The 14,150-nt window shown below is 41.6% G+C and overlaps 1 protein-coding gene across 11 annotated transcripts in view; it reads right to left on the bottom strand.

Annotated features, from left to right (window-relative positions):
* DCUN1D4 (defective in cullin neddylation 1 domain containing 4) overlaps window positions 1-14,150 on the bottom strand; it is a 66,934-nt gene that overhangs the window by 11,624 nt on the left and 41,160 nt on the right. For all 11 annotated transcript variants that reach the window (XM_032632968.1, XM_032632976.1, XM_032632966.1 and 8 more), the window contains 2 exons: window positions 13,185-13,276; window positions 6,586-6,694 (listed from right to left, as the gene is read on the bottom strand). In XM_032632968.1, coding sequence (XP_032488859.1) covers window positions 6,586-6,694; window positions 13,185-13,276 — 201 coding nt within the window. The remainder of the gene's footprint in view (window positions 1-6,585; window positions 6,695-13,184; window positions 13,277-14,150) is intronic.

Raw genomic sequence — 14,150 nt, 5'->3', positions numbered from 1 at the left:
TTGTCCCCTCCTCTCTGGCCCTCAGCCTTGTTGTCTGCATTGTGACAAAACTGGACCAAGTGTCCTCTTGTGGTTTCTTTCAACTCTCAAGTTTCACGATTCTCTGCCATCCCTAAGACTACACATAAGTTCAAGTCAAAGTAAAATCAGGAGAAAAATAATATAACTTTACAACCAAGTACTATTTTTAATTGCCTACAAGGTTCTAAGGTGAGGGGAAAACAATCACACTCTTAGGATTATAATTTTGGTGGAGAGATGTTAAAAGGGGCATTTTATCACTTTCTGGTACTACAGTTTCTTTCCTGGTAATATTAAAGGGTAATTCAGAATATTTAACATATGTCATTGTTATTTCCAATAGAGAGTACTTAGGATATTAAAACTATAACAGGGATTCCCTGGTGGCGCAGTGGTTGGGAGTCCACCTGCCGGTGCAGGGGATGCGGGTTCGTGCCCCGGTCCGGGAGGATCCCGCGTGCCGCGGAGCGGCTGGGCCCGTGAGCCATGGCCGCTGGGCCTGCGCGTCCGGAGCCTGTGCTCCGCAATGGGAGGGGCCGCAGCAGTGAGAGGCCCGCCTACCGCAAAACAAACAAAAACTATAACAAAGTTCAGTTCTTACTAAAAGTTTAATTTTAAAAGGTCTGCTGTGTAATTATGCGTTATTACCTCTACGAGTCATTTTTCTAGTAGGAAAAGAAAAGGATTGGAGGGAAGAAGGGGGTGGGGGGTTGAATTCTGCTTCCAACCAAGACAGAGTTAGAGAAACCAGATTCCCACCCCCCGTGCACGTCAAATGACCAGAAAACTGAACAAAACACATGAGACAATGGCTCTCACCCACTGGTCAGTGTGAAGAACAGGAGTGGCCCCTGAGAAAAAGGATAAGTCCCCAGTGACAACAGCATACTGTGCGGGGGTGGCTTCCAGGCCACAACACAGGAGGGGGACCCAGCCCCAGCCCAGTGGAACCCCAACCGACTGAGTTGGAAAGGACAGAGTTGGTGGAGTTCAAGGAGGTATATAATTGGTGGGGCAAAATACCAGCAAGGGGGGAGCTGCAGAGAGAGACCTGGAGACCCGCAGAATGTCTCCCCAGCCGCTGGATGAGGACTTGTCTGTGCACATGTGAGAGGAAACTACCTGAGTCTGGGAAAGAATCACTGCAGAAGAGTACGCAGAAGTTGCCAGAGCTCACATGGGGCTGGGAATAGTTTCTATTTCCACCAGCCACAGTGGAAAAAATCTCATAATACGTAGGGCCTTGGATAGGATCCTCAGAAGGGTATTATTGTCTTACTAGTGGGGCTAAGTCATCCCTAGGCTGAGGCTGCTCTGCACCAGTCCTTTCAAAGGATCAATCTGATTCCAAGTAACTTAACTATATACCAGAAAAAAATTTAAATCCAACATTATTTAAAGGAATACAACAAACCCCAGCAACCAACAACATAAAACTCACAATACCCAGCATCCAACAAAAACAGAAAAAAAAACTACTAGGAATGCAAAGAAGCGGTAACATATCGCCCACAACCAAGATAAAAATTTTAACCAAGAGAAAGAGATATAGAAATGACAGATATGACGGAACCAGAAGACAATGCTGTTAAAACAGCTGTTATAAACACATTCTAGATGTTCAAGAAGGTAGAAGAAAATATTATTATGATTAGAGAAATGGATATAAAAAGATACAAATGGAATTTCTAGAGATGAAAAATATAGTATCTGAAATGAAAAATATACTGGGGCTACTATGATTAGCAGAAGAAAAGATTAGTATTAGAAGATATAGTAATAAATATTATCCAAAGGGAAAACAAAAACAAAAAAGTTGAACACAGTATCAGTAGCTTGCGGGACAATATAAAGCAGCTAACATAGGTACAACTGTAGTCCCAGAAGGAAGAGAGGAGAACAGAAGAAATATTTGAAGAAATAACAGCTGAGAAATTTCCTGATTTAATACAAACTATAAGTCCAAAGACCTAAAAAACTCAACAAACCTTAACCAGAATAAACATAAGGAAAATTATGCCAAGGCACACCACAGTCAACTTGCTGAAAAGCAGTGAAAAGAGAATAAAAGCAGTCAGAAAACAAAACAAGACAGTATGCTCAAAGGAATAATGAATGACACCAGACTTATCATCAGAAACTCCACAAGACAGAAGACAATGGAGAACTATCACTAAAGTACTACAAGAACAAATGGTCCATCTAGAATCTTTTATCCAGAGAAGTAGCTTCTAAATTGAAGGCAAAATAAAAGCTTAGAGATTCATCACCAGAAAATCTGTACTATGAGAAATGCTGCAGGAATTTTTTTAGGCAGAAGGTAAATGATACCAGATAGAAATCTGGATCCACACAAAAGGAAGAAAGAGCACACAAGTGGTGTATATGTGGGTAAATATAAAAGATATTTTTGCCTATTTAAAGCAAAAATGATATTAATATATACTATGATCTGAATGTGTCTGCCCCCCCGCTAATTCATATGTTGAAACCCTGATCGCCAAGATGATGGTAATAGGAGGTGGGGTCCTCAGCTGCAGAGAGCTCCCTCCTCCCTTCCACCATGTGAGCTTACGGCAGAAAGACACCTATCCTGCTGGCACTGTGATCGTGGACTTTCCAGCCTCCTGAATTATGAGAAATAAATTTCCATTATTTATAAGCTACTGAGGCTCTCGTATTTTGTTACAGCAGCCTGAACAGACTAAAACAATAGATTGTGAGATGTATAATACATGTATAAGTAAAATGTATGACAGCAGCAAAAAGTACGGAAGGGCAAGATGAAAGTGCACTATTGTAAAGGCTCCTGCATTATACATGAAGTGGTATAATATTATCGGAAGATGGACTGTGAAAATTTAAAGATGTACACTGTAACGCCTAGAGCAATCACAAAAAAAAAAAATGAAACAGAGACACAGCTAATAAGACAATAGTGGAAAAGAATGATTAAAATGGAATCTAAAAAAACCCCCTCAATCCAAAAGAAGTCATGAAAAGAGGAAAAAAGGAGCAAAAACAAATGGGACAGGGCTTCCCTGGTGGTGCAGTGGTTGAGAGTCCGCCTGCTGATGCAGGGGACACGGGTTTGTGCCCCGGTCCGGGAAGATCCCACATGCCGTGGAGCGGCTAGGCCTGTGAGCCATGGCCGCTGAGCCTGCATGTCCAGAGCCTGTGCTCCACAACAGGAGAGGCCACAACAGTGAGAGGCCCGTGTACCGCAAAAAAAAAAAAAAAAAAAAGGGACAGGGCTTCCCTGGTGGCGCAGTGGTTGAGAGTCCACCTGCCGATGCAGGGGACACTGGTTCGTGCCCCAGTCCGGGAAGATCCCACATGCCACAGAGCGGCTAAGCCCGTGAGCCATGGCCGCTGAGCCTGTGCGTCCGGAGCCTGTGCTCCTCAACAGTGAGAAGCCCGCGTACCACAAAAAAAAAAAAGGGACAAAAAGAGAAATGAATAGCAGTTTAGGAGATGTAAATTTAACCATATCAATAAATACATTAAATGTAAATGGTTTAAGCATCTCAAGACATATACTGTCAGACCCAACTATGCATATGCTATATATAAGAAACCCACTTTGAATATAAAGGCACAAATAGGTTTTTAAAGAGGATGGAAGAAGATATATCATACAGACTTTAATAAAAAAAAAGCAGAAATGGCTATATTTGTGTCAAAGTAGACTTCAGAACAAGGAATATTAACAAGGAATATTATCTTTATCAAGATAAAAAACATTTCATAATGCTAGAGGGTCAATTCTTCAAGAGGACATAATAATACTAAGTCTATCTAAACCTAATGCCTGAGCTTCAAAATACATGAAACAAGAAATGATACAAATGGCAGAAGTAATTATAGTCGGAGAGTCCAACATTCCTCCCTCAGTAAATGATAGAACAGTAGGCAGAAATCAATAAGGACACAGAAGACCTCAACAACACTATCAACCAACTTGACCTAACTGATATTTATAAAACATTTCACCAAACAGCAGCAAAATATTCATTCTTTTCAGGTACACATAAAACATTCATCACAGCAGACCATATTCTGGACCACAGATCAAGCCTCCCTGCATTTTAAGTGGATTGAAACTGTCCAGAGTATGTTCTCTGACCACAGCAGAATTAACGACAGAAAGATTACTTGGAAAGTCCTAATAGTTGGCAAATAACACAAGCAACACACTTCTAAATAACCAATGAGTCCAAAACAACCACAAGGGAAACTGGAAAATATTCTGAACTGAATGCAAATGAATACACAACACCTCGACACTTGTGGGATAGAGCTAAACCAAGCAAAACAAAGGATTCAGTAACAAACTCATCTTAGAGCATATTTTAGCTAAACTGAAATCTATTTGGTAATGATTAAATACGGGTGGTTGTTATTCATCATTACATAAAGGAGCTTAATTTGCTGATATTTACTGATACTCTCTTTAAACGGCAAAGATCTCTGTGGGCTGCTCCCAGGGATATGACGAAAGAAAACACGCACTCCCTTAACCTGTCAGAAAAAATGTGGGCCTGTACCCAAACTCCAAGGCCAAGCTAGAGGGATACGAGGGCCATGTAAGTGAGGGCACATGTTCTCTCGGGGCAGGATGATTCTGTGTGACAGCGGAGGCACGTGGCTTGGGCCCAGAAGCCCGACGCTGCAGAGAGCAGTCGCGGGGAGAGACGTGGCTCCAAGCAGAGCCTCGGCGGCACAAAAGGCAGGGAGCAGAGAGGCGGGGGCAGGCGGCAGGTTCAGCGAACTGCTCGTTCGACGTCAGCACAACACAGGCGTCTTGTGGGAGAGGAAGCCTGGGACTGGACTACGAGGGCCTGGACGGAGCCGCAGACGCGACCTGGAGCCAGAACCTGAGTCTGAGTCCTGAACCTCCTGCTGAGCAACGAGGCAGCCCTGCTCCAAGTTCCCTGCTCCCCTGTGAAGGAGGACAAAACCAGCCCGTCTGCCCCTCAGCTGCGGGGGGCGCAACCGTACCACCCACACGGTGGGTGAAGCACTACGTTCACACGGAGGCGACGGGTGTAGTGGCTTGGTGAGCGGAAGGTGCCCGAGTGGTCCCAGGATGAAGGAAGATGGAGGACACCCTACCGGGGTGAGTGTGGGTGAGAAGGGAGAGAATGTGGACGCAAGGCCACGGCAGCAGTACAGGCGAGGAGCACGGCCTCAACCCCAAGGCTGTGGTGGAAGCACCAAGAAAGAGGCAACAGAAGGGGCCTCGGTGACCAGCAGAGGAGGGGATGGAAAGCCAGGGAGGAGGAAAATGGAACCCGGTTCTAACGCAGTGGATACGTGGGAAAATTTGACCCTCAAACAAGGAAGTTAGAAAATATTTTCGTGAAAAGGCGTGATGCTTCTAAACAAACTTTTGCCCATACAATAGGACACTGCTGACTTTGGAAGGAAAAAAATCTCATGAAACAAAACATTTAATCCTAAAAACTATGCACCTATTCTAAAAAGCATCTGGCAAACAAATTCTATATACAGCTACACAAACGCTGTTTAGTAAAACACTGCAACTGAATTTCACCATGTTACTTTTCTAACATCTATACATTTACATGCATGTCCTGATTTTACTTGAAGGCTGCAAAAATTCACAAGTGAGGACATCACAGTGAACTACTAATGTGTTGTTACAGATGCACCGGATGCACAGATGCAATAATGTGTTATTACAGATGCTCCTCAGCAAAGAAACCTTTGGCTGAGCTAACAGAGCCAAAGCGACGAAAAAGTGAAAAGATCAACACGGAGGTGAGAAAAAAGAATTGTCACTGAGTTCTCTGCTTAAAAAAAAAAAAAAGATTAAAAAGAAATCATCAATCAAGAAAGCCTAGTCACCTGAACCCACCAAACACACAAACATAACAGAAACCACCATTCTGCAATAAAGTGTAATCGTACATATGGGCCGTGGACAGTGAATGAACACAACGCCAACTTACACCTCAGAATTCGCTACCTTACAGTGACCAGGCTGAAAAATACAGCTTTATGTCACTCCAGTAGAACCACCTATTCACCTACTTGGACTGGCTCACTGCGTGACAAACAAGATGATCACTTTTCAAAATGATGACTAGAAACTATGTTTGAATAACGTCCACTGAAATCAGCTTACGTTTGAAATTCAAACGATTTTCAGACACGATATAGCACCCAAAATGAAACTGGCTTTGATCTGACTAACTTATTCCAGTAAATTCAATGGGTGAAGCTTTGCTGTTTCGTGAGAAGGAAAAGATTTGTCAAGCTTACCTAAGAGACATTTAGAACAGTGTCTATTACATGTCCATTTACAAGTTACTTCTAAGCCAATCTCAAGAGCTATTAATAGTCTGTCACTAGAGCTTTTTGTTGACATACTACATTCTTGCCCAGAATCAGTTAGTGTAGAAAGGGTACACATAGAGATAAATTCTAACTAGCATCCTGGGAGTAGCTTATTCAACTTCCTTGCTGTAGTACGTAAAACAAACCTCAAAAGGGGAGGGAGAGAGAGGGAAACATCTGGATAGGCTCCAGAGAACTCACCCGTGCAAAGTCAAACGCATATCTGTAAATAAGTTTAAAGTTTGTAGAATCATTTAATAATGATCTTAAGTAATCCAAAGTATTTCTGAGTTTTTCTGTTGTATCACATCTAGAAAAACAGAATAAAGGCAAATTATAACCCGAGTTTTTTTTTTTAACGTGGGGCAGTAATATAAAACACAATACCAAAAGACAATATAAACCCTGGAGTTGGAACATGTCAACGATGAGCTATTTTCTTCCTACACTTTTAAGAAATTTCAAATGTACAGAAAAATTGAAGGCCTAGTAAATACACACCCATATACCCATCCCCTGGGCTCACCATGAGCACTGTCACATTTGTGCTCACTCTCTCACATACATGCACTTTTTTCTGTACCATTTGGAAGTAAGTTGCCAACATAATGCCACTTTACTCCTAAACACTTCAATGCCATCATCACTCTTAATATCCTAGAAATGTTAACTTTCCGAGCTAATATATGACCCATGCGCAAATTTCCCAATTTTCCCCCAGCTGTTCCTTTTCATCCGGGATCCAATCAAGGCTCGTGCACTGCTTTCAGGTATCTATCTCCTTAGCATCTAGAAGGTGTCCTGCCTTTTTTCTGTCTTTCTTGACAATGTCATTTTTTAAAAGACCGGACTAGTTGTTTTGCAGAATCTCAGTCTGTCAGATAAATTCCCTATGATTATATTTAGATTAAGTACTCATGATAAGAACTCTCCACGTGATGTCCTTCTCAGTATACCCCGTGAGGAGGCTCATAACGTCAGTCTGTCCCATTACTGGTGATATTAAGTTGATTCATTTGGTGAAGGTAGTATCCACCAGATTCTCCACTTAAACGGTACTCTTCGCCCTTCTGAAACGGTGTGTAATCTGGGGGATGATACCTTGAGACTGACCATCCTGTTCCTCAACAACATTTCACCAGGTGAAACATTTTAGCATCCGTTGATGAGCCCTGCCTGAATCAGTTTTACATCTGAAGGTACAAAATGGTGATTTTTCTAATTCTATCATGCTTTTACACTTACAGGCTGGAATTGTTCTATAAAGAGTTCTACTCACCATCTTTCTTACTTTCTGGACTTAAGGATGTTTGCCTTTTACTCAGTGTTATAATCTGCTACTGTCTTCATTCTGTTTGATGCATAAATTGTCCGTGTTTGGGCACTGGCCCCTTCAAGCTGGCTCCAGTGTCCTTCTGACATGTCCCCGTCAGTCTCTGAGCACGTACGGCCTCACTTTCTGGCACAAGATATTCTAGTTCACCTTGTACTCTCTCTACCCTAAACTTGAAATCAGCTATTTCTCCAGGGAGCCCCTAGTGATAACCATCTATTTGCACAGGTAAGAGACACACTGTTTAGTTTTCTTAAGTAGACTGATTGGTTATTTTTACAAACTAATTTTCTGTTCATAACATCTAGCCCTTAAAAATGAGAACAAAGAGTCATCATTTTCACTGACAATATTAAAGCTTTTCAATGCTGCATGTGTACCCTTGCGTTTCTCTGTAGAACTTTTACCTCCTACTAAGTATAGACAATACATATTACAAGTATTATCAATGTAAATATTTTACATACTTTATAAACTAAAATATGGTTCATAATAGAGCATACCAATGTATTTTTAGCAATAAATTTGTGAAAGCTTTTTTTTTTTTTTTGTAGCTATCTACAAAAAACTCCCCAGGATCTACTGAGATGATAAAATATCTAAAAGTCAAAAGCTACAGTAAATATTTCATTTCTATGAGTCTACAACAATTTAGAATGTGCTTTATTTCTACCTGATGTTTTTGAAAACTAGAAAAGATTAAAATTAGACTATTTTAGAAGTCAGAAAACCCTTCTTTAAGGGACTGACATGTAAGCTGAGAGCTGAAAGACAGGTGGAAACTAGATGTTTTTGGAGGGGAGGGCTTTCCACATTAAAGGAACGGTATGTGCAAAGGCCCAGTGGCAGAAGGGAGCATGCTAAGTCCAAAGACTAAAAGAAAACCACTGTGACTAGACTGGGTAGAGTAAGAGGGGAAGTGGTCCAAGATGAAGCTGAAAGGGAGGTAGGGCCAGACCACAAAGGGTTTTTGTGGTCCACAGTGGGTTTTTTTGTTTGTTTGTTTTGGGAGGTTTTTTCTGAATCCTAGAAACAATGGAAGCCACCTCCTATCATGGGAGAGACCGTGATCAGGCTTCCATCTTGAAAAGCCCACTCTGGATCTCTGTGGAGAAAGGTTAGGGAAGGGAAAAAAGAGACACTGATTGATAGCCTAGTTATAGAGATTTACTGCCAGAACCCAAATGAAGGTTGCTGGAGGCTAAAAGGATGCACAAGAAAGCAGTAAGCAGAGCCTGCGAGGCAGGAGTGGGAACAGGGCTTACCTTGCACTGGGCACTCTACTGTATGGCTCGATTTTCTTACCAGGTATATAAATAACGAATAATATTTTATTAGTAACAACATGGGGGAGGATCAAAGAGGAGGGAAACCAGCTAACCCCAAAACATCTAAGGCCAAGGTTTCCCTCTTCATTTGGAAAGACGGTTAAGGATGAAAACCGCAGAAAACTGGCCAGATTTGGGCCAGTGCTTTAGTTTAGTTAGTCCTGCCCAATGAAAGGAATAAGAGCAGTTGTTTGTTTCAACAGATTCTAGAGCAGGAACCACTCATTTAGATGACCACTGCATAGCTAAAAGAAAATAAAGTCGCTACAAGGTGAATATGACGTTCTGCAGCGTGCCTGGAAGCAAGTCCAGCCACACTGGCAAAGACGTCCCTATGTCTGCAAGACGCTCAGAGAGCTCATCTGGAGTGTCAAGCATACAATGCCCAAAGTAAAATTTTCACTTCATGTATCTATTAAGGATGGGTTAGAGACGATACTGTCAATAAAGGGTTTGATCTGCTTTAAAAGGGGTCCTGTCCTGCGGAGACTGTGGACTAACCCCCATCAGGGAGACAGGCCGTTGAGTCACCGTCTGAACCGCAGGTTGCCATCTAGTGGCCACTCAACAAGGCCATCTGCAGAGGGGCTCAGTTCAAACAGAGGGCCTGTGGAGAAACAGGCTTGGCCTGAGACTTTTCAGAAAGCAGCCACATCATTCAACACATCCCCCTGATCTTCTGTGCACCACGTATAAGAAAACTGTGGCAGCCATACAGTGACAGTGCCACACCGCTAGGGGGCATCTTTTCCCATGAGAAAGTATGCATATACTGTGGAATGAAATCATTGAGTATTTGAACTTTGCTGCTGTAACACAGTCCAAAGCAACAGGAATCAGGATAATAATCCTCAAAGGTTATAAAATCAAAGGTAGCTCTCTCCCATTACCCTGGGACAGCCTTTGCCCCTTCACTTCGTCAGCCCAAAGGTATTTTTCCAGCCCATCATGAGTTCTCTGCAGTTAGCTACAACTCTAACACACTTTTTTGGGGTTTTTGTTTTGTTTAGCTTAAACACTCTATAAGCTTAATTCATCAGAGGTAACCTTAAACCACATATTGGAACAAGGCAATAAAAAAAACAGTCAATTAAAACAAGAGTTGGGAATTCCCTGGCAGTCCAGTGGTTAGGACTCGGCGCTCTCACTGACAAGTGCACGGGCTCAATCCCTGGCCGGAGAACCAAGATCCCACAAGCCGTGTGGCCAATAAATAAATACATAAATCAATCAATCAAGAGCTGTGCCTTCTCTGAGAACGACTGCGGGAACTTGGGGATAGATGTTCCCTACCAGCTGCTGTCCCTGCTTCCAAGAGTCACAAAACATGGCCCTGGAGAGGCCAAGCACACAACTCCAGATGGCATCCAGAAGACTGGTTTCTGGGTGCCCTGGGGAAAGCCACATTTCATCACTTCAATGTTCCTGGTTTTAGGGACATTACCAGGGACACCCAGGAAGTGGCAGAACCGATTCAAAACTCTCTGGTTCCAAAACCCATGGGTTTCCTATTGCTAGCATGTGCTCACTGTACAGTTACAATTTTTTTAGAAGAGGTTTTGTTATATACACTTTAATTCCAGCTTGAGTCCGTAAAACTTCACTGGACAGGTTTAATAAAGCCAAAAATGAGAAAAAAACCAAATAGAAGACAAAATAGATCATTCAAAAGATGGACTACTTTCCATCTTTAGAGCATATAAAGGATTAGCCTCTGAGTTTTCTTATTTATTGGGTGCAAATACCTTATAAATACAAGTAGCATAAAGAGAAGTGACCTTATTACTTTTGGATATTTTGCCTGAACACTGCTTCCAAGCTCCTGCCCCAAATGGACTTTGTCTTGTTCATGGCTTTTGTTTCCCCAGGACCTAGAATTCTGTGCTTGGCACACCACTGCCACTCAAATATTTGCTGAACAAATGACGAATCTAGGGAGGCAGGAGGGAAAGGGGGAGGAAGTTCTTAAAACTTGAAATTGTACTATTTTTGAACTACAAAGAACCTTAAAGGTTATTGTGAGTAATCATCTTCACCTCACTGATGAGGAAACTAATCTCAGAATTTCATCTCACAAAAGAAAGCAGATTCCTCAATTCCTTTACAGTGGATCAGGTTTGTTACTATACTGTAAATTGCGAGGGCCAAGTGGCAGCATTCTATGGGAATCCACCTGCCACTACCCGTGTCACACAAAGTGGCGAGCAGAGTTCCCCACAAAGAGCTTGTGGAGCGCCCCCCAGCCCATGAACATATGCGTAGGCCTCTTCCAGGAAACTGTGTATTTCAATTCCCAGACGACGCAATCCTCAAAACATGGGCAAGGCCTGGCATGGGTAATATTCTTTTGTAAAGGCAAATGTAAAAACGAATCTAGAACTGTCCAAAAATGGATACTACACCCTCTTAAGACACATGAAACTGTGCCTGAAGAAATGCTGATGGTGCCTTCTCTAAAGCCATGAATAAAATCTTGATTTGGCAGTGCATTCATCATTACAAGGATACTTAAAAAGGAGCAGTCATCACGTGCTCTATCCGGAAAGCAACAAAGGGAGGCAGCACGGAAAACAATGCAGGAGTTAGTAGGTTGAAAATTGTAAGGAGGTGTTTCCCTACACGACATACACAATTTTAGGAGATTCCAGAGACTTAACCCTAAAATTCTAGAGCAGGCTGAGAGGAAAGCGTACCTGTAAAAGGGTGATTTGGCTTTTACCTAAAACGCACTTGTCATCAGACAATAGTTGTCAGAGGAAGACTGTGACTGAAGAATCAGAAGTCTTAGGCTTTCCTCCCATCCTACCACTTTCTTTCACAAATCACATACCCCTTCTAAGCCTCAGTTTCCCCATCTGTAAAATGTGCAGGGTAAATAAAGCCTGACCTGCCTAGGTAGCCGTGAGGCGCAAATGAAAGAACAGTGAACAGTCCTCATAAAACTACTAAAGCACAACGAAAATGAAGCACTGTTACCAATGACAAAGGGACAATGACATTGGAAGTTGACAAATTACAAAATTATTTCAATAAAACCATAAAACCATTTCAATTCCAATTTTAATCCAGTAAAAACTTAAGCCTATCATTCCTAGTTAAAGGAAAAAGAAAAAGAGAAGCCATTCAAGTACTTTAGATCAGTTACTATATTAAGAATTAGCACTTCCTCTTCAAATATCATTTGAAATGTTTCATCATCCACCTCAAGTGTATCTTTCAATGAGTAACAGAGAATGACAATTTGTTTTCTTGAGTGAAACTCTTAGCAAGCACACACATGTAAACACACACGCACAGACACACATGCATGTAAGCACGAAGTGAACACATAAAACCAGTGATTTTTTTCCCCTCAATTCTGGCCCAGGTAACATAAACAGAATCTTTATTATTATTATTTTTTTAATCACTAGAGTAATGAAGTTCTAACTTTGCCCAAAGCTAATAACAGAATATATCAAATAAAAGATATTGAATATCTTTACTTACAAGTTATACTTCACTCAACTTTTCTCACGAATTATAAACCAGATGATAATACTTTGATTTTAAACCTGCGCTGTCCAATACAGTAGCCACTAGACACATGAGGCTACTGGGCACCTGAAATGCAGCTAATGAAGATTGAGATGTACCATAAATGTAAAATATACACCAGATTTTCAAGATTCAATATGAAAAAGAAGGTAAAACAGCTTTTAAAAATATTGGTTACATGTTGGAATGATAATATTTTGGATATTCTGGATTAAGTACAATATATTAAAATAAATTTTACCTGTTTCTTTTTACTTTTTTAAATGTGGGTATTAGAAAATTTTAAATTATATACGTGGCTCACATATATGAGAAAAGGATGGCCTATTTCTATTGAGCTGCTCTAGAAGAATACTAAAATAAACGACATACATTATATAAAAACTTTAATTTCTAGAATTCATCCGTTATAGCCCTCCTCATCATAGGAATATGGGGCTTGGTCTTCACACCTATGCACAGGTGAAGCCTGCCCAGATCCCTTGGCGGTCCTCCAGTCACCCAAGCCAGGCTCGACGAGACCCCAGGGGGGAGGCAGGCAGCCAGGGGAGGGCAAGGACACCCACCCCCCACCCTTGCCCCAGGGTAGCCTCAGGACTTACTGTAGAGACGTCATTCCTTTTAACCATTCCTGTAGAGTAAAATAACCCATGTTTTGTGCATCCAATTTCCAAGCTAGGACAAGCATAACTACCTGTTCAAAACAAAAACAAAACAAAGCAGAAAGACCAATCAATTAAGGAGGACAGACCTCAGTAATTAAATACATTAGCATCAGCCAAATGCTTCGGTTCACAGTAGTTTAGTCACGGAAATATGAGCAACGTAACTTCAAAAATGAGTTCTAGTTTGGCAAACATCTAAAAGTTTGATAATTCAGTCTGCTGACAAGGGTTTGGAGAAACATGACTTTTTATGCCTGATGGTGGAAGTGTAAAGCCATTAACCTCTCCCAAGGGCAGTTCTGCAGTATGTATCAAAACTGAAACCAGCAGTTCCACCTATGGAAAGTTATCTCATAGATACACCTGCACATATACACAAAGCTGTATAGTCAACAAGACTGACTACAGTACTATTTGTAGTAGCAAAAGACTGAAAACAACCAAACATCTACTAATAAGGGACTACTTAAATACTTCTTTGCTAAACACATTCCGTACGAAAGAATACTATGTCACCACTGAGACAAATGAAGTGGAGCCATCGGTACAAATACGGAACAGTTTCCAAGATTTATTAAGTGAAAATGAAAAGAGTGAGGTGCAGAACAGAGTGTTAAAAACCCTAACAGTAGGTGGTGGGACACGGACAGTGGATTCGATGTTTGTGAGTTCAACTACATACACTGCGGAAATGATTTTAAAGTAGTCCAACACTCCACTTCGATAGCACTGTGCCTGCAATGAGCGCAGGATGAGCGGACAATCACTCAATCACTTCTCAGTGGGGCGCCATCCTTGCTTTCAGTGCACCTTCTGAAACTGGGCAGACACGAGGAACTGTGACAACTCGGGTTTTTGGCACCGCTCGTCACTTTTTCACTCAGCTGCTTTAGAGAAAAGGTG

The sequence above is a fragment of the Phocoena sinus genome, chromosome 5, assembly GCF_008692025.1.
Source record: "Phocoena sinus isolate mPhoSin1 chromosome 5, mPhoSin1.pri, whole genome shotgun sequence".
Taxonomy (NCBI): Eukaryota; Metazoa; Chordata; class Mammalia; order Artiodactyla; family Phocoenidae; genus Phocoena; species Phocoena sinus.
The sequence above is the reverse complement of the archived record's forward strand: the minus strand, read 5'-3'. Positions and strand labels throughout refer to the sequence as shown.